Source organism: Lepeophtheirus salmonis, chromosome 1, assembly GCF_016086655.4.
Source record: "Lepeophtheirus salmonis chromosome 1, UVic_Lsal_1.4, whole genome shotgun sequence".
In the NCBI taxonomy this organism is placed as follows: Eukaryota; Metazoa; Arthropoda; class Copepoda; order Siphonostomatoida; family Caligidae; genus Lepeophtheirus; species Lepeophtheirus salmonis.
In genome coordinates, this window is record NC_052131.2 from 32,735,249 (window position 1) to 32,755,439 (window position 20,191).

Sequence of the window (20,191 nt, forward strand, 5' to 3'; positions counted from 1 at the left end):
AATATCCTAAGCGTCAAGACACCTGGAGTTGGCTTTAAAAAGAGAGATGAGCTTCGGGAACCAATCTCTGAGAAGAACAAACGTGGCCTCTCTTTCCTTGAGAGATTTTGTCGACTTTCTCATCGAGTGGCAAAACAGTAAAGCAGCTGGCCTCACAGCAGAAACCTTCCTAGCAACATAGCAGACGTGCCTTGACGTAGCAGATCTGGCAGAGTATCTTCTCCTAGATGAAGACTACTCCTCGGCATGTTCCAATCTGATCCCATCGAAAGAAGGTTCGGTCGGTACAGACAACTAAGTGGAGGTATCTACTACATCAACGTGAGACAGATCCTGGAAGCAGAGAAAAAGATTCGTATTCTGAGTCTTGTCAAATTCTCAGGTAAATAAGATATTTATTAATAGGATTCTTCTTTATGTAGGTGTTCCTTATTTTTACAATATAATAATATCATAACAATAATGGACTTTTTTAAATTTTCAAGTCTGAATACTTCAGAAATTAAAGGTCTGCTGGATAAAATGAAGCTTATTTCGACTAACTGGCAACCAGATGACCTCCAGGAACTAGCTTCCAAGGGAGAAAGTAATGCTCCCTACTTTGTTGCCGGGCAAGAAGAAGATCAGTTGTACATCATGCCAAGAGTTAATGGCCATCCGAGACACACCTCCGGACTCAATAACCTTCGATAGCCCAACCAATCAGCATATAGATCTGAAAGAGTTCATCGACATAATGAGAAGAGGGGGTTGTCGACTCCATCCGACGTTATCTACCTCTCCTGTCTTTATGCTCACTCCATCTTCTCTTACATCACAGCTACTCCTGAAGAGAATGAAAGTTTACTTGGCATCCCAAATCCTAGAGCTTCATTTGTTGAAACATTCATTGACAAAATACAGGACAGTTTAAACTCTGACATTATTGCTGTTGTGGGAGTAAAGTGCGAGGAAGGACACTCCTGATCAGCTTTTCTTCAAAGAATTTCATTCGCTTTGTTTAATGTCATGGGTAAAAATTTAAGTGCTAGACTGAATGATGACATCCGATTTTTAACAAAAAAGAGAATGACAGCTAAGAATTCAGGAGCTAATAGGAAAAAAGCTAAATTTCAATCAAAATCTTCTGATTTGTAGACTTGGACCAACTTTGTACTTTTTGATAGTGCCTCTTCTATTTTATATGTTTTTAATGTTTATTTTGATTAAAGTACTAATAAAATACCACTTCTATTAGAAATATTTAGCCTCATTTTTATTATTTTGATGATTTTCCCTAGCAAAATACTTTTAAAAACTCTTAATTTTGTGGCAAAACATTTTAAAGAGAGATATTCCATATAGAATAAACAAAGACCCATATTGGAAACGACTGAGTGCAGTGTCTTCTCCTACTTACAGGAGTCCTTGATTATAGATTGTTAAATTGTATTTCAGCTATAGATCTGAAGAAGAAGAAAATAGTCAGGAAATAAAGAAAGAATAGTGTTTATAAGGGCAAAGGAGTCACAGATCCAGGATCATGAGTCTATTTCGAAAGGACTCATTAACGATTACCGGTACATTAATCATGATATTAGTTGATACTTGAACCAATGTAAGAAACTCTATCGGTAAAAAGAAAAGAATGTTTTAAGAGTAAGGTCTAAAGGTAAAGTTCGAAACTAGAATTATAAACATAAAAAAGGCGGCAAAAATGGTATTTTGCAAACATAACGACTGCAAAAATGTTCGGCGCAAAACGACTGTCAGATCAAGATTACTAGAAAGTTTAATATTAGAAATTTAATTTAATTTTTGAATTTTTTTTTCAAAAAAATTTAATTTTTGAGAATAGATTTTTGAATTTTTAATATTTAAAACTATTAAATTTTCAAAAGATTAATACATTAGAAATTTAATTTATGGATTTTTTTCAAAAAAAATCCCAAATATTAAATATAGTCCGAATATTTGGTACTAGTATATTTTTTTTAAAACATTCTTTAGATTACCTTATTTTTAGAAAAGATATTTCTTGATTACCTTTTATTAGGAAAGCCTCAATATTATCCAGAAGGGTCCATATTAATTGCCGGAATATAGATAGTTTTGTCAACTTTGAGGGGTCTGCCCTACCACTTATGTGTCAGAGTTAGCAGCAATCTTCTTTGAGCAACAAATAATTATTCTTATTTATTTCATTTTCCAAGAACCAAGACTTTATAGAAGGATTAAGACCAAGACTTGTTTAGGACTAGTAAGAAGGTTAAAATTAAGTTGACCAGAGCCCCCAAATAATTTTTTCAATTATTGTATTCATCAATTTATTAAGAACAAACAGTAGTGGTTAGGCCAGTACAGTTCATCCAGTATCCAGCGTCTAAGGACATTTTACAACTTCTCAAAATGTCCGTTTTTTATGAGTTATAGAAAATAAAAGTTAATCTTATTATTAAAGCAAAGTTTATGTGTATGAATGTATGAAAAACAGTCCTAAGGTGAACTGTACATAGTGTTCCTTGACGTAAATCATATACCAGTAATATACAGTAACAAGAGAAAAAAAGGTAGTGAACTACAGGTGTGCGCGTCTAAAACTGAACACTCCTTTAAATTTTACGCCATGCACATATTCGTGACTTTATTGAGTTGAAACCGACTTTACCCTACGAGGCAAGGGTCTTGACTAGTTATAAACAAAACTCCAGCAAAATCTAAATAGCAAGAGTGAAACAACAGCCGATAATATGGAGAGACGTCGAGTCGAAATTTAGGAACAATTTCGCAATTGAATAGACATGTGTCTAAGACTCTCATCTTTCATGTTAAATAAATTAATTCGTCGACCACTTTAAAAATTACAGAATTAGTTACCTATTTAAAAAAAAATTTAAAGTGTTCAGTTTTAGACTTGCACACATGTATAAAGGAGGATTGTATAAAATGAATTTAATCTAGCTGTCGTTTAGTTCAACTCATACTAAAAAAAGAAAGAAAAAGGAAGTACTTTATATAAAATTTTAAAAAATTAATCGATGAGGCTTAGCAATGAACCTAAATTACTCCCTCGCTTATCAACCCATATAATTGTTTTTTTGTCAGGCTGTTATTATTATTTTTTATTCTGTAGGAGAGAACGCCTAGATATTGAGTGAGTAGCTACGTGTGCTCATAAAAAACGGAGAGTAAAACTAAGAATTTGTTGGGAAGTTATATTCTATAGTACTAAAACCAAATTTGTATGTCCGTCGACACCTAATAACTCAGGGAAACGCCAGTTACACTATGCTATTTAAAAATAAAGAAAGCCAAAATCAATTCTTTGGTCATAAAAAAAAACATTATAATAATTGATTAATATTTTATTCTTATATATTACTAATTTCAAAATATTTGGATAACCTTCTTTTAAATAGAAAATGCACATTTTTGAATAACTTATTATTTAGAAAATCAATTTAATTTTTTTTCGAATAATTAAATATTCTAAATTGTAACGAGAATAGCTGTTTTTTCCTAAAAATATTGGTTGAGCTGTGATTTTATGAAATTTTTTTTTATATTTGAATTTTGAATTTTTTTCAAAAAGAAAATCCGAAAAACAAGACCCCTCCCCAAAAAAAATATAATCCTGCAGATGGCCTTGTATACACGTACTTGAGACCCAAACTAGATCAAACGCTTTACGTATGGCAAGATACGTCTTTTAGTGTGCTCAGCGATTTTCTACAATTGAAAAAAAAAATGGGAAAAAAGTATCAATTGAGGGGATTTTTCTATTAAAACTTTTGAAAGATTCCTTATTTTTTCAAAATGGAAGAATATTTTTTACAAAATGCTAGATTTTGAAGAAAAAAACAATTTTTCAAAAAATTTTAAAGAATTTTCCCCTAATTTTTTTTTTCCATTTTTTGTTTTCAATAGTAAAAAATCTTTTTGGTAAGTAATATTGCAAATTTTACTTACATCAATCTAATTTTCCAATAGACAAATCCACGGGGAAGTGTTGTTTTGTTCTGTGGAGGACAATTACTGTAAAAAAAATTATAGAATAATGCTTGGAAGCGCTTTAATATTTTGATTATTCTTGTTTTTTAAATATAATTTTAATTCTTTTACCTATTTTAAAATGTATACAATTTCAATCAGACCTTCCCTCCATTCTCAGTTACAAAATATGTAACCTGTAGGTATCTGAAAAGAAATTAATAAACAATTTTGAAAGAAGTTAAGGTTTTATTTTAGTGTTGTGTTCTAGACCACTTTACAAAATTATCCCTATGCCAAACGGCTTCTGGACAGAACTACCCACTTTTTGAGAGGGATGCAGACATCAAGATAATACTTGACTAAGATATAAATATACAAAGCATTTTTTTGTCAGCTGTCGATGATTCTGCTTTTTTTATCATAAACAGTGAACATTATCGTTGAATTATAATTTACTCTTTTTGACCTTTGAGCAATTCCCAAAAATTTTTAAATAATAATTCCATAGTTGGGAAGAATTGACTAACTACCAACTGATTTTGGGGATTTTTTTCTGTTGTTTTTTTTTCAGAGGAAAAGTTGCATGATACAATTATAAAGGTAACGACATGATAATATATTAGATCGTACATGTAAAAAAAGAGATAGACAGGGCATAGCAACTCCAAATAAAGCTAACTCCGATAAAGCTGTTCAAATTAACTCTAATTATTGCCCATCAATTAGTCCCTCAACGTAGGGGCTTTTAATAAAAACAGCCCTTAATATACCTCCCACGAATACTAAAATAAACCCGAGGCAAACTATAATATCATGGAATAAAATAAAATTTTATATTTCTGGAAAAGAAGCATCTTGAACGAAACTGCGATCAAATTGGCATTTATTCAGAGCTAACTGCATTTGCCACACAACAAATGAGTATTTTGCATAAATTATCTAAACAAGCTAACCCTCCTCGGAATAGAAAATTTGAAATTTTCTTTTATATTTACTAAAAGCCATTAAAAAATTAGAATTTCTTTATTACCAAGATTAAAAGAGAAGTTGTCTCTATAAATAGATTATAATATTTTTCAACTACGGCTTGGAAGCCCTCTCTAGCGTAGAACACCAATTCAACCCCCATGGAACACTGCGCTCAAAATACGACACTCTTTTCTTCTGACCAATCGCCGGGCCGGTTATAAATTTAGTTTTGTTTCTGTAAAAAATTATTCTATTCAGCAACCTTGGTGGTACATCTCTTCCCTGAACTTTTAGTAGTCTAGCTTAAAAAGTGAGGCCTTTAAATTATTGTTAATAAGTAATTCTACCTATGGGCAAGGATCCACGTCGAAGCTTCGCAAGTAGAGGGTTCCATGATGAAATTAAAGTATACAGCATCATAAAGGATTCACCCCAACCACCAGAGTGGTAATTTGACAAAAACTTTTGCTCGAAACACATCTTTATAGAAAAAGTAAAGAGTAGCATTATAGCATTTAGAGGAATAAAACATGAATTTATAAGCATTTGAGGCAGGTTCTTATTAAATTATATAAGCCATCAGATTTAAAAAAATACATATTTCATTTTAATACATATCCGGGATATCCATCAAAATGAAATACAAAATTATCTAAATATATAATAAATATCCCTATTAAGACCTCCGTTTGCTCTATATTTGTCGAAATTTAATTAATGGATTGGGATTAGGAATAAAGATTGAAGGATATATATAATGTAAATATAATTCGATGTATTTTCCTTTCAAGACAACCAAATTGCAAGTTATCAAAATTTATTATTCAAAAATGAATTAAAGGAGCGTCCTAATTACTCATAGATTTATAAAATAAAAATTAACGTGTTTAAAAACTAATTCGCTGAGTCATCTTCGCCCAACCAACCCGAAAATATTAAATCAATGGATGCTTGCAAATCTCCTGACATTACACCTAAAGCCCTTCGTGCTAAACCTTCATCCACAATACCCATTTCTCTCATTGTAGCAATTTGACTGGAGTAATCTGGTTGTTGTTGCTGCTGGCTTGCTTGTCCTTGATCTCGGAGAGGCTGCTGTTGTTGAGAAATCGCGCCTAAGGCTTGTGCCATAGCTTGAGTGAAAATATCAGCCGTAATGGGTCCTGGAGTAGCAGATGAACTAGATTGAATGGGTGGTACTTGAGACATTGGCTGTGGAGTAGACAATGACGAGGGAGATGAAGGAATAGGAGGAAGAGTGGGTAATGTTAAGTCATTATTAGATTGTGATGCGGGGGCAGAGGACACTGGAACTCGAGTGTTACGTAGAGCAGCGGAAAGTACTTCGAGAGTAATTCCTCCTCCAGCATTGTTAGAAGATGAAGAGGGTGGCGGATTACTTGAACGTGTTCCGTCACTCATTTCCTCATCCTCATCCGACATATCATCTGAATGAATAAAACATTTTCATAAGAATAATGAATTATTAATTATACAAATATATTTACCCATATGGTATGAGAAGGGACTGATTTCATTGTTCTGACTCCCAGAAGGAACAGCCTTTGCCTCTTCTTGAACAAGCGCAGACAAATGTTCTATGGCTTCTATGACTCCTGGATGATTTTTACCCACTTTAATAATAGTATCTGGATCCAATAAATGAATCAACATTTCTGGCTTGGAAAGATAAGACTGGGCAATACGATCCCCAGCTAAATTGGGACAAGTTGCAATAAAGGAATCAATGTTTATTTTCTTTACAACTTTGTTGAAGGCTGGACTTCGAAGAGTCGAAGAAATGGTGGAAAGTAGATTGATCGCTTTAAAATCACCAATGACTTCAGGCACAACCTGAGGAATCTCTTTTTTGGGCGCACGGTTCAAAACATGAAGATAGGATCCATTTTGTAGACCCAAAGACTCCAAAGTCTCATTTGCAAAGCATTCATCAATTAAAAGACGCCCACAAAACATGAAGGTAGTTCGTGAAGACTCTTCCTTAGAATATCCCATAAGTTCATCTATCTTGAACCTCAGAGACTCCAGAGTTTCATTTTTCAAGTCTATACCATTAATTTTGGCTCTTCGGAGAGCTCCTGCATTGGACCCATTGGATCCACAAGCAATAATGCGATATCGACGGTCACTAATGTTGAGAGTCGCCATGATTGAAGATTGAAAAATAGCTGATAAAATAAAATCAGAAATACGAATTAGTTAAAGATAGGTACTAGCCATGAGGGATCAGAGAATGTATATATATTATCGTAAAATTCCATGAATATTCCTAGAATACATACAACAGAAAGTATAGAGTATTATGTATCATTTGAGCACAAGTCAGAATAGGAGTCCGTTATACATTTAAAAGACCTGCTTTACAATATGAAATAAGTCAAACTAAAACGAATATTGTTCTTTTGATTAATCATGAATCATTTTTTTTTAAGTTTTTCAGACTCTTTTTTTATTTCTTCTGACATTCTATTCATAAATCTCTTCATATCAGGTCCAGACTCAAGTCTTTGTTTTCCTCGTAGAAATAAAAAGGCTGTAAAACGAGCTGCTCTCCGGATAGGCCAAGAATCGGATATTTTTTGAATAATTTGAGGATTATTTAGGAACATGGAGATGAAGCGCATGATAGGCATGACGGATTAAACTCCACTAAGACCAGAGATCTCCAAATTTAACGTCTTGTATTTGGTGATCAGAGCCTTCTTAAGAACCAATTGTTCCTTCAAGGATTTCAAATGCTCCAGTTGCTCCTCCTAAAATACCGTTATACGTAATTATTAAAGTGGATTATTACATTAATTACAGTGTGCACAAATGTGGAAAAATTTATCGTATTTTTAATATAAGCAAAAGTAATCCATTAAATGGCAATCAACTCAACGTGTTATCATAATTTAATTTAATATTCAAATATAGACCGAAAATGAGACATATACACGTGCCTTGGTATAAGCAATTCCGTCAATGCTTTTCACTCGTTCTTTTAGTTTCTCAATACGTGAATTCAGATCTATAACCCTCTGAGATGCTTCGGCAGGATCCTTGTTCGTATCGTCCTGGAATGAAAAAAATAAAGAAGTCAGTTGATGTTTACAAATCACGTGACTTATTCGATAAAAACAAAAATAGGTAGATGAATATGACGTCAAAGTGAACATTACTCTTTCTGAGGCCCTTAAAATATCGTAAATTGAAGGTAAGAGATCCGCTAGCTCAATTAAAGTCTTTTCAGGATCTTCTTTGATGTTGGCTGTAGATAAAACGGTTCCAGTCGTCTCCTTAAGAGCAGTTGAACTGTTCATTGACGTATTTGCGCTACTCGTCATGACTCTTGTATTTCAATTCAAGTTTCAGCTTCCTTTCTTTCAGTAATATTAAATTAGGGATAAGCAGTTCGACAGTTGAACTTTCAAATAAAGTCTTTCTTAGGAGATAGAAAATACACATCTTGATTCATGTATTTTCAATTCAATTAATTACCTATAAAGCTAGGCAAAGAAAATTTTATTATTTTGGGTTGTAGAATTAATTAAAAACAACGTTTTTCTAGCATTCTACAATGTTTTATAATATTCAATTTTATACAAGAACTTTAATATTACATATAATAATTGGCTTTATGTCATGTAACTTTTACATCATTATAAAGTTTAGAATAATACGATAATTACTCATGTTAAATAATGTTGTAACTACGTGGACACGGCCCCTTAGTACCTCAAACTAAAACATAAACTTAATTAAAATTTTATGATTGTGGTCACTTTCTAAATTCTTAACAATCGTTTATTTAAACATACCTCTAGATTACAGAGACTACTAATAATATATAAATGTTAAATAAATAGATTTACAAAGTTGAGACCTATATCTTGTAAACAAGGACTAGAAAGTACTTATATAGTACTCCTTGCAAAGGATTAAAAAAATAATTAATTATCTATTAAGGGGCGTCCACAGAGGGAGGGAGGGGCTACAGCCCTCCGCAAATTAAGGATTTTTTGCTTTTTACTAAAAAATTAATATTCGATCTTTTTTCAAAAAATTTAATATTTCAAATTTAATTTTTGGTATATTTTTCAAAAAAAATTAATTTTCTATGAAAAGCTGTCGATTTTTGGAAAAAAATTTCCAATATTTTTTTTCTAAATAGCTGTGGATTTTTGAATTTTATTTCCAATAAAAGTAAATTTTGGTATTTTTTTTTCGAATAAAAAAATAACTGTTTATTAATAGCTGCGGATTTTTGAAATTGTTTTTCAAAAAATTTAATTTTTGAAATGTTTATCCAATTTTTTTGTTTTTCTTTTTTTGTGAAAAGCTTTGGATTTTGAAATTTAAAAAAAAAAATTATAGAAATTAAAAAAAAAAAAATGTTTTATTTATTTCTTTTGTAATACTAAAACCAAGCCAATTAAATAATTAAATACACAAAACATAACATGATATGTTATACTTATATTAATGAGTCTCTTTAAGGTGGATAAAATATGTTTATCTTCTACCAGGTAGAGTAGCAGGAGAACAAAGTCGAAAAAGGCCTCACATTTTATCTTCGAAAAAGAAATATATATAAAAAAAAGATTCGAAATTGATTTGAAATTTAAAAAATAAATAAAAGGGCGCCAAATCGAAAGAATATCTGAAATTTACTTTCTAAAAAAATACAAGATCCGAAATGATTTGTTTCTCAAATATAATGTAGTACATGTTTCATCTTTAACAATGTGCACAAAACGTGGCATACCCTAAGAAAATCATATCACTCCGCTACTATTGCCAGGACCGTGAGAAGGACTTTTTTTACAAAAATTTAAAAAAATATTTACACCATATTTTATAGAATGTTATACTTATATATGACAGCATGGTAAATTAATGACATGGAATGGTAATTATGGCAACAATTGATAAAAATTAATTGTATCACAATTTATATAATTAAATAACTTCATAAGTGCAGTTTATTAGCTTCAAATATTAAATAATCTATTTAATCTTTAATCTATTTGTGTGTATGATGTATGTCCCGCTTAGAAAAACAATGATAAAAACGCATTTATTTTAAAAACAGAGACATATACAGACTTTAAACATGATCTAAAATTTATTTAGAATTTTGAGTTACGTACTTAAAACTATGTTTAATTATGATCAGGCCAGATTCCTGGGCTCTAGAGGGCAAGTTAGATTTTTTACTAATAAGTTGATTTTTTTTCCATAAAACAAGATCTATTCCCGTATCTCAATTTTTTTAAAGGTATAGGTTGTCGATTCGAAAATGCACCAAAAAAATTAAAAATCCAAAAAAAGAATTATTGAACACACAGAAAAAGGGAGAACTTATATTCAATACGAATTGATAAAGGGAATTAGGAAGATGAGCGAGTTAATCATAGTATGTATCATCAATCCTCGTTTTGGCTGAAGAAGGAACATGGGAAGTTAGCAATGGCAGTGACAATAAATAAATCACAGGGTCAAACTTTTGAAAAAATTGCTTTATATGTAAATATAAAGTATTAGTAATTAGTATTTTCACAAGCTCAATTATATGTTGCATTTTCAAGTGTCAAAAGGGGGTGCAGGTTTGATTATATTTACATCAAAAAATATTGTATACAAGAGGTTTTACAATAGAAATTTACCTATTATATGATTATAGTTTATAGTAAATCGTTTTAGTTTAGAATTTTAACATAAATAAGCTAAATATAAAAAAAATATTTAACTTTTCATGGCTATTTTAATAGAGCGTATTTATGCTAGTTTGCATAAATATTATTTCATCGAATATTGGGTCTAATCTTTGCGGTTCTAAGAAAATTCACTTCTCACTATTTTGCCTCGAGCGCACTCGCCGTCAAACTTATTTGCCGTCATATATCACTTGTTTGCCTCCAATATGTTTGCCGTACCACATACTTGCCACCCAGTACTTTCACCGTCAAAAGTTATAAATAAATCTTATACAGTAAATTATATGTTATTGGTATTTTTCAAAGAGAAATAAATACTTCTTAGTTCTAATTAATTGAAGTCAGGGCTTAGGTAGGAAATAATTTACTTCCATAATTCCAATACGAGGCGAATGTGTTTGAGGCAAAGCTGCTTGTCACCTATCTTTACATTTGGAGGCTTACTCCAAGAAGTTGGCGGAACTTTTAACATGTTTCATGTTAGCATTACATGTCTTAGCTATCAATTTCACGTAGGCAGAAGTAATTTGTAATTGAAAAATTATCTAGAAAATTTCAATAAAGAAAAAAGTCAGGTACACCAATTTGACCTCATTGGCGTATCATATTTTTTAGTCCATAACTTAAAAAATTTATATCAAAATTATCTTCATTTAAAATCTCTTAACTACATACACTTTGACAATATAGTTAATTATATTTAAACTTAGCTTTTTGTGTAGAAGCCTAGTCAAATAAAATAAATTATTCTATTAATTATAATAATATAATTAATTTACTGTTATATTTTATATCGAGGAAAATAGCAATATCATAATCCGAAAAATAGTTAAATCCGGAGAGGGTATGTATGTAATAAGCAGAGGAATGAGAATGAAATAGTCTAGCACTATTAGATTTATGCACTCGAAACCATTTTAGGGGCACAGCACATATTATATTCTTGGCATATCCATATATTAATTACAATTTTACTTATATTAGTCACGTTTGACCACACGTTAGAAAAAATGATTTTTTGGGTAATTTAATTTAGATAGGAAAGAAATCCTTCTAGCTCCGGAAACATTACAATTCAATTTACTTAATGAGGTTATATAAAAAGTTATCCTATTTTTTTTTTAGTTTCAGGAACTTTAGTTTGGGTAATTATTTCATTTGTTGATATTTAAAAAAAAATATATATTGCCCTTAAAAACATACAATCAATTATATTAACTTTAATGAAGCTTTTACAGTTTGATAGCCCATAGTATGAGCTACATCTAACTATTTAAAAGAAAATCTAATAATGTTTGAAACTGAAGAGCGATAGAACGTAAACTAAAATACACTTATTATATTTATACCCCACACAACCCTTCTGATAAAAATTTCAATTTTCTTTATCAAAACATGTTTTGAAGAATTCTAAATATGAAGTACTTAGAATGCAATCAGGGAATTCTGTAAGTAAATATATCTAATTTCATAAACATATTAATAAATCTAGAGGACGAATTGGGCTTTCATGAAATCTTAGAGCCAGAGGGACTTATAATTTATAAATAATTATCTAGTGCCTAGTAACAAGGTGCTGTAAATTTGTTTATTGCATGTGTCTTAACTCTTAGTCCAAAAAGAGATGGATGGGTTGGCCTTTTTGGAGTGATTAAAGAAAGGAAACTTGCTACTCATCAAATAAGCTAAGCTATTGAAATAGAAAGTGAACACTCCAGCAGTATTGCCATAAATGTAGGGACTATTGCCCCCCCCCCTTTTGTAGAATATAAGTGCATTAATATATCTATAACAAAATTTTAAGGTTGTGCGACGTACCAATTATATAGTTTGGCCTCCCCCATTTTCTCGATGCTGACTCTGAGCCCAAAGCACTAGCGAATTAAGTTACCTGCAATTCGAAGTGTTAGTAGTTTCTTCATTTTACAAGACTATATTTATTTTAATTACGCAATATTCTGATAAAAAAATCTTCAATTTAAGGACTAAAATAATTATTAGGTATAGCAGGAATCTTTCTGGCTAAACTGTTGCTAAAGACGAAGCTTCACTAAGAATGCCATGATTAATTAACTAGCTGAAACAAATCTAACTGCAATTTTTCAAAATAACCCACTTTTTTTAATAATTATGGCGAATGGAATCACGATCGCATTTTTCTGTTATTTAATTTCACATTTAACTCCTTTTCAATTAATAAATTATTTGGTAATAATAAATAGATTTTTGAATGTTTTGAGGTGGCAATTTGAAAAAATGTTAATGAAATGAGGTAACATCTGAAAGTAGTAACAAAATACTAACCTCACATGTTGCGAACAGTAATTTTGGGAATACTTAACTACACTTGACAAAATAATTTTGTTTTATGAGTAGTGTATTTAGTATTAAGTTACATAGAACCAAATTTGATGGCTAGTCCTACCACTCAACACGTGGAAAATCTAGTCCGTCGGACGACACTTAGGAATAAGGACACTGAGTCGTACAGTATTCAAATCCTATTTAAATAGTCAAATTAAAGTCCGAAACCCTTATTTTTACCATATAAATGGCTGGGAAGATCCCTCACAGCTTTTACAAGAACAATAAAAAACATAATACACATGGTTTCGTTTAACAGTTATATTATAGCATAAACATAAACTTGACAGAAAGACGTTTGTTTATCGGTTAGACTTGGCGACACGTTCAAGTTCGTCTTTCTTCTTAATAGCGTAGCTATTAGAGCTACCCTTTGCAGCGTTAATGAGTTCATCAGATAGACATTCAGCAATGGATTTGATGTTGCGGAAAGATGCCTCACGAGCTCCAGTGCAGAGCAACCAAATGGCTTGGTTAACACGACGGAGAGGAGATACGTCAACAGCTTGACGACGAACAGTACCAGCACGACCGATACGAGTAGAATCCTCACGTGGGCCACTATTTGTGATAGCATTGACCAAGATTTGAAGAGGGTTCTGAAAAGAGGACAAATGACACCATTCTATTAGCATGTCTCATATAAAGGATAATATACAAATGACATAGTAATGAAAAATTCAGTAAAATATGTACTCTTCATAAAGTGTGCTCGGAGATCTTGGTGGTAAAAAGTCATCATGTATTTGATAAGTTGATAGTATAAATGAATAAAAAGTATTACCTCTCCTGTTAGCAAAAAGATAATTTCAAAGGCATGTTTGACGATTCTAACAGCCATCAATTTCTTTCCATTATTACGTCCGTGCATCATCAAGGAGTTGACGAGACGTTCGACAATGGGGCATTGAGCTTTACGGAATCGTTTAGCTGCATACCTTCCAGAACTGTGAGGGATAAACTTAGCGTACTTCTCCTTCACGGCAATGTAATCCTATGAATATAAGAAGAAAGAACGTTAAACATAATTAAAAATGGAAGTAAAATTTGCAATGGCCTATAATAAAATCTCAGAAACGATGGGTGATATAAGTAGTCGTCAGTGTCACCTAGACTAAGTTTAATTATAAGACATCATTGAAAGAGGACGGGATGGATTCATGAATGGATTCTTGTATTTACCTGAAGAGACATGTCAGAAACATGGACCTCACCACAGTCCCACTTTCCAAAAAGTTTAACGTCAAGCATCTCAGCTGGCTCTGGAATAACCATAGCCTGGCTAGTCTCGACTTCGGTATCCCACCCGTCAGTCATCCTTGTGCTGTAAATAAAGAAAAATGAATTAACCACATGCAAACAATAGAAACTAAATAACACATGGAGTAATTTAAGTGTATCTGACCGTTTCCACTCTACAAATCCCACGGAATGGAGAAACGAGAAGGATATAAGAAAGACAAGGATTGCTCTACCCAGTCGTTAAACAAGCCGTATCAGTATAGAATAAAGATACGCCTAATCGACGATGGGAAACCTATTGAGGCTTGCTCTTACCATTAGTATCTGGGTATCCGTTCAACTTATCAATGAAAGGTTCTATCATAGTGTGATAGGATTTAGCACTATGATGTGAAAAAAACGTGGAGCCTCTCCGCCAATGAAGGATGTGAACGATATGAACGGATAACCAGGATTATTCAGAATATAACTTAAGAGCTTACCTTCTAAAGTTGTTCACAGGAAACGGTGCAGCACGAAAAAGAAAGAAGAGCTTTAACCGGAAACATTATTACAATAACAAGAGGGCGCTCTAAAGAAGACAGCGTAGCCAACTACTATGTATTGTGTAGCTGGCTACATATTTATGAGCATCGTGGTATTAAGAACTTATTTTATTCATTTAGGTACGCGGCCGAATTATTTAGATTTTTATAAATTGAATTGGTTAATAATAATTAAATAATGAAATGTAGTAATTTTTATCTTACTATTGTTATAAATCGTAGTCAACTGAATGTAGCTTATTTAATTTAATAATGAATCTGGATAGAAAATATGCCATATCAATTTATGTGGAAAATAAGGAAAATTAGTCTCGTCAGATTCATTTATATGATTTAAAAACCTTTAAATTGGTATGAAATATAACGAGATATTTTAACAATATGGAGTAATGTTCTTTTTACAAGAAGAAAAAACACATTCTTTATTAATATTGATATCAATTGATAATTATTTATAGTTAAAAAACATCTCAAAACGACGAAGAATGATGTCACGAGGTCAAAAACAATGGTTTGATGAATAAAAAATTCAGTGACAATGTAGATAATAGATAATTATTATATTGTAATATTAAGGCAAAGGAACTATTAAGGTATATATTTTGTCGCCAAATATATAATACTCATAAATATACTATTTTAATTAGAATTAAGTAGGCACATCAGGGACGTCCGCTAAGAGGGAATCAAGGAATTTTTACTTTTTACTTGATTTTATTTTCTTCAGATGAACATTTTTTACAACCAAATATGCGTTAAAAAATTATAAGAATTTCTTTTCTGAAAAAATAGTAATTCGACTCAAATTATGCTACAGAGGAAAATAAGAATTTTTGGAATTTTTTCGAAAAAATTCCAAAAACCAAACCACCCCCAAATATTATCCTGCGGACCCCCCTGAACACACCTATTTTAAATTTACAAAATATTTAGCCTGGGATTTAGTGAACATATAGTTAACAGGTTGCGTGATATTATATGTAGCTAGCAGCAACAGTAAATAAACAAACGAGCAAAACAACAAATTTAAGACGTGATTTATATAGTGTAATCAAATGAAAAACTCTAATTTATATAGAAATTAAATTACTAATTACTAGTGTGTGCGTACATAAAAACATAAACATAAATCTTGAACTAAGTACTTGCCTAAACTGTTATAATAAATAATATACTTAAAAGGTTCTGATTTGAGATTTCTTAGTTTAGGTATTAATTATTATTGTTATTTGTTTATTAAATAACCCCCTTTTCAAGGTCAATACTAATAGTAATAATTAATTAATATATTTAAATAATGGACGACAGTGTTCATTTAATGAGTGAAAATGTGGAAAGGATTCTAAAACTATCTTCAAATCCAATTTACTATGACACCCTTATCCATACGCAAGACAATGGAGTTTTGGGAGTACCCCGGTTGCTTCTGTTAATTAGTAGCCCCATCCTTCGAAATGCATTTCGGGTATGATCATGACGATATCATATATGTGATAAAGAATGATTTTTTTATGCAGTATAATCTATAATAACTGAGTATTTTTTCAATTATTTGATTATAGGACTACGAAGATCCTCCTGAGAGTGTTAGTATTCTTCTTCCAGGATTTGATAAGAGTGTTGTTGAGAACGTTCTTCAGTATATGAGTCAGGGAAATTACAACTCCTCTTCCGAAGACAATTTTAAGGAAGTCAAGGAGCTATTGAGTGTTTTGAAGGTACCCTTTGAATCTTTTGAGGAGAGGAAGGGGATAGAGTGCAAATACTGTGGAAAAGTACTCAAGGTGAAATATATTAATTAATTATCTATTTACTTTCGTATACAATGTATATATGTAGGATAAACATAGCCTTAAGAGTCACATGTCCGTGATGCATTTTAACTCTGAGAAAACCCTGGAATGTCCTATTTGTTTAAAAAAGTTTAAAACGAAGGGTAACCTCAAATCCCACTCCATTACTCATGGAGAGAAAGAGTTTATTTGTGAGACCTGTGGATTCATCACTAAAACCAAGCTGGCTCTCTCACTTCATTCTGAGATACATAGAGATTCTCGACGCTACAAGTGCGAATCATGTACTAAATCATTTGCTGTTAAAACATACCTCACTCATCATCGTCAAACAGCTCATTCTGATGCTCGTCCATTCTCATGCCCCCTATGCAGAAAGTCTTTTAAACTGGAGCGTCAAGTAAAAAGTCACCGCCGTCTTGTGCATAACGCCCCAAAAAACATACAATGTCTTCTTTGCTCATATTCCTGCTCACAAATGCCTAAAATGACTCTTCATCTCATAGTGCATTCTGGAACAAAACCCTTTCTATGCTCTGACTGTCCAGAGACTTTTAAGCATCAAGAGGAAGGAAGAAGACATGCTAGAGCTAAACATCCTCAATCCCAAGTGAATATCACATTTGTCATCAACGACTCCATCAGCAAATTGAGTAAAACAGCAATCAGACGGATATACGAGTAATGAGTATTCAATTGAAGTCTATGAATAATAAATTCAAAGACTGAGGGCGGTAAAATGAATTGTGGTAAAAAGTGTTATTGCGTGTGAGACAACTTTTTACACAACAGTACTGTTGTGAATACTATAGCACCATAACAACCATATCTAAGTCTAATTAATGATAATGCCTCTGTAATTCTTTCTTAAGATTTAATAGAAAATGGTCGGGATCTCTACAGTTCTCAAAGTTGTTGTTTTATATTTTTTTATATTTAAATTAGGTAATTATTTATTTTTTATATTTAAATTAGGTAATTATTTATTTTTTATATTAAACAGTCTTTTAAATTGTATTTTTCTTCATTTAATTAAAGTCTCATCTCTCAAGTGCTACAGTTGTGGAGGGCATTCCAATTTTAGCTGCGCAAAATTCAGAAATGACAATTATTTTGAAGTTACTTGTAATGAAACAGCGACAAGTTGCATGTCTGTTGATAGAGAAAATGGTATAAGTAACTATGTTCTATTAATAATTATTGTCAAATTATCATTTTTTTTTTCAGTGTTAGAAATAAAGAGTTGCTGGTCTCAAAAAACGGTGGGCTGTGTTGTTGCAAATGGCATCAAATTATGTTCTTGTTTGAAGGATCTCTGTAACTGTCAAAAAACTACGGAAGGAGCAACAGAGATATGTCCAAAGAAAGAATTAATTGATTTACAAAAGAATTCTATTGGAGTAGTCATATGCCAAGAACTAGTTTTGATACTGCTTATTGTAGCTCTTATTTCTCTATATTAATATAAGAACTGCGTATTTCTTCCAGACTCGGTAAATTAGTTATTTTAAGTGATAATAATTTTTGAGCATAGGATTTGCCTAGAGGATCTGATCTTAGAGATGCCATACCACCCCCTCCAAGAGAGTTTTTTAGTAGGAAATTGAATCCGTGGATACCCGGAACATCATATCGTATAACAGAGTCATCGCTCATATCATCATCAATAAAGTCTCTAAAGTAATCTTTAACTACTTTCTCAGTAACAAACTTTCGAATATAAGGTAAGAAGGCTGGATGACGAGCAATGAGTCCTATATTACATGAATTACCTTTATCACCACTTCTTGCAAATACCAAATCTTCCAAATCATGTGTATGTGAACCCGAAGCTAAAGTAAAATCTTCTGTTGAGTCCTCTCTTTGACCTTCAGATATAACATCACAATGCTCTGATGTATCAGGAATGTGTGTAAATATATCTTCATTGACTTTGATTTCTCCAGGTAATAGAGACTTTGGATACAAAAATGAAAATAGTCTTAGGAGAGGGACAGCCTTTGGCCTACCTCCAATCATACTAGTAAGTCCAGGAGTCATTCCTGTACCTGCAGATGCAATCTCTCTTGACCACAATGCAATTGCTTTTTTGTCTGAATGATGGACACTAAGCCAAATCATGGCATCCTCAGAACTACCAAGAACCTGAACGTGCGTTCTTTCAAAGGGCGATAATCCGGATTTTTTTAAAATCATTGAAGTTCGATTCATAATGGAATCTGCTGTTTTACGCCCTTTAGCTTTTGAATCACCCCCTGACACAAGACATGCTACTGTACCCTTATAACCATCTAAATATGTGGCACAAACTTTATAAGTTGAAGTAGGAGGCTTCCCTAAAGCACCAGATATACGAACGCCATCTTTCTCAGACTCTATCGACACTTGTGAAAAGTCGCATGTGACATCCGGTAGAACATAATTAGTAGGGTCACCGATTTCATATAGCATTTGCTCAGAAACTGTTGCGGGGTTGATTATGCCACCAGTGCCTTTAGGTTTTGTTAAGAACAGGGATTGTCCAGATTTATCTGCAGATACGATTGGAAATCCGAGATTTTCGTAAGATGGAACATTAAACCAGTCAGTAAATAGACCCCCAGTAGCCTGTCCCCCACATTCGATTAAATGACCAGCAAGAGAACCTAAAGCAAGACGATCCCAATCCTTCCAATCAAAGGAGTGAATAAAGGGAGCTAGAGCAAGGGCACTATCTGCTGTACGTCCAGTAATAACTATATCAGCTCCCTGATCCAGAGCTGTAACGATTGGCCCTGCACCGAAATAAGCAGTCATTGATGTAATTTTGGAAGGAAGTGATTCATTTGAGAACATTTCACGCACACCATTAAATTGAATGTCCTTCCGCCCAAGAAGGTTATCCCCTGACACAGTTGCAATTTTTAAATCAACTCCAGTCTCCTTGCATGCTTCTCTAATAGATTTAGCACATGCTTCAGTGTTGATTCCACCAGCATTGGTAATGACTTTAATACCTAGATTTAAAATTAATATTTATGAGCATAGATAAATATATTCTATTTTAATATCTGAACCAGATATTGTATATAATGATTAAAAACCTTTTTCCTTAATATCGGACAAATAAGGTCCAATTCCAGCGGATACAAAATCAGGGGCATAACCAAGGGCAGGATTTTTCATTTTAGCAGATGATAGTAGACTCATCGTTAATTCAGAAAGGTAATCATAGACCACGTAGTCCACTTCCTTCTCTGCCCCCTTGAAAAATTGTCGAGGGGCAGTGGGAGTATCACCCCAGAATCCCGAGGCGCATCCAACACGAATTGAATGATATCTAAATGATCCATAAGAATAAAGAGCCTTGGATCGGAGCATTTTTTAAGCTTGTTTCTTTTATTAATTTTATATTTATAGCTGCAGGCAGCTACATGAAATATAAACATAACTCGGGTTGGACAACAAATTGTGATGGAATTGATAGAATCATGTGCTTAAAAGAGATTTATCCCATGAATATGATTAATTTATAACGTGTGTTATATTTGTAAATGTAATTAAAATCAATATTGATTTGATAATATAATGAGTATATATTAATAAT

At 32.3% G+C, this 20,191-nt stretch overlaps 5 protein-coding genes across 10 annotated transcripts; 1 reads left to right on the forward strand and 4 right to left on the reverse strand.

Annotated features, from left to right (window-relative positions):
* Nucleotides 1-5,696: 5,696 nt before the first annotated feature.
* LOC121124438 (ubiquitin-like protein 7) lies at nt 5,697-7,110 on the reverse strand. Its single transcript, XM_040719592.2, has 2 exons — nt 6,450-7,110; nt 5,697-6,389 (listed from the first exon to the last, which is right to left on the reverse strand). Exons 1-2 carry the CDS (start codon nt 7,108-7,110, stop codon nt 5,836-5,838), a joined length of 1,215 nt encoding a protein of 404 aa, XP_040575526.1. The 3' UTR covers nt 5,697-5,835.
* Nucleotides 7,111-7,130: 20 nt separating this feature from the next.
* MED9 (mediator complex subunit 9) lies at nt 7,131-8,445 on the reverse strand. Its single transcript, XM_040719604.2, has 3 exons — nt 8,124-8,445; nt 7,905-8,018; nt 7,131-7,715 (listed from the first exon to the last, which is right to left on the reverse strand). The coding sequence occupies exons 1-3, from the start codon at nt 8,286-8,288 to the stop codon at nt 7,602-7,604; spliced, it is 393 nt and encodes a 130-aa protein (XP_040575538.1). The 5' UTR covers nt 8,289-8,445; the 3' UTR covers nt 7,131-7,601.
* Nucleotides 8,446-13,271: 4,826 nt separating this feature from the next.
* Nucleotides 13,272-14,883, reverse strand: LOC121124458 (small ribosomal subunit protein uS7). 3 transcript variants are annotated; one of them, XM_040719614.2, is made up of 4 exons: nt 14,750-14,883; nt 14,208-14,349; nt 13,810-14,019; nt 13,272-13,624 (listed from the first exon to the last, which is right to left on the reverse strand). In XM_040719614.2, the coding sequence occupies exons 2-4, from the start codon at nt 14,340-14,342 to the stop codon at nt 13,328-13,330; spliced, it is 642 nt and encodes a 213-aa protein (XP_040575548.1). In that variant the 5' UTR covers nt 14,343-14,349; nt 14,750-14,883; the 3' UTR covers nt 13,272-13,327. The 3 variants fall into 3 exon arrangements, with proteins under 3 accessions (XP_040575548.1, XP_040575556.1, XP_071747279.1); XM_040719622.2 differs by having other exon boundaries at nt 14,583-14,824; XM_071891178.1 differs by having other exon boundaries at nt 14,431-14,773.
* A 921-nt stretch (nt 14,884-15,804) lies between these two features.
* On the forward strand, nt 15,805-18,092 carry LOC121124493 (uncharacterized). 4 transcript variants are annotated; one of them, XM_040719663.2, is made up of 6 exons: nt 15,805-15,915; nt 16,121-16,277; nt 16,375-16,596; nt 16,652-17,550; nt 17,644-17,775; nt 17,833-18,092. In XM_040719663.2, the coding sequence occupies exons 2-4, from the start codon at nt 16,131-16,133 to the stop codon at nt 17,288-17,290; spliced, it is 1,008 nt and encodes a 335-aa protein (XP_040575597.1). In that variant the 5' UTR covers nt 15,805-15,915; nt 16,121-16,130; the 3' UTR covers nt 17,291-17,550; nt 17,644-17,775; nt 17,833-18,092. The 4 variants fall into 4 exon arrangements, with proteins under 4 accessions (XP_040575597.1, XP_040575605.1, XP_040575590.1 ...); XM_040719671.2 differs by having other exon boundaries at nt 15,815-16,021; XM_040719656.2 differs by lacking the exon at nt 15,805-15,915 and having other exon boundaries at nt 15,979-16,277.
* LOC121124487 (uncharacterized) lies at nt 17,504-20,038 on the reverse strand. Its single transcript, XM_040719642.2, has 2 exons — nt 19,689-20,038; nt 17,504-19,601 (listed from the first exon to the last, which is right to left on the reverse strand). Exons 1-2 carry the CDS (start codon nt 19,963-19,965, stop codon nt 18,052-18,054), a joined length of 1,827 nt encoding a protein of 608 aa, XP_040575576.1. The 5' UTR covers nt 19,966-20,038; the 3' UTR covers nt 17,504-18,051.
* Nucleotides 20,039-20,191: the final 153 nt, after the last annotated feature.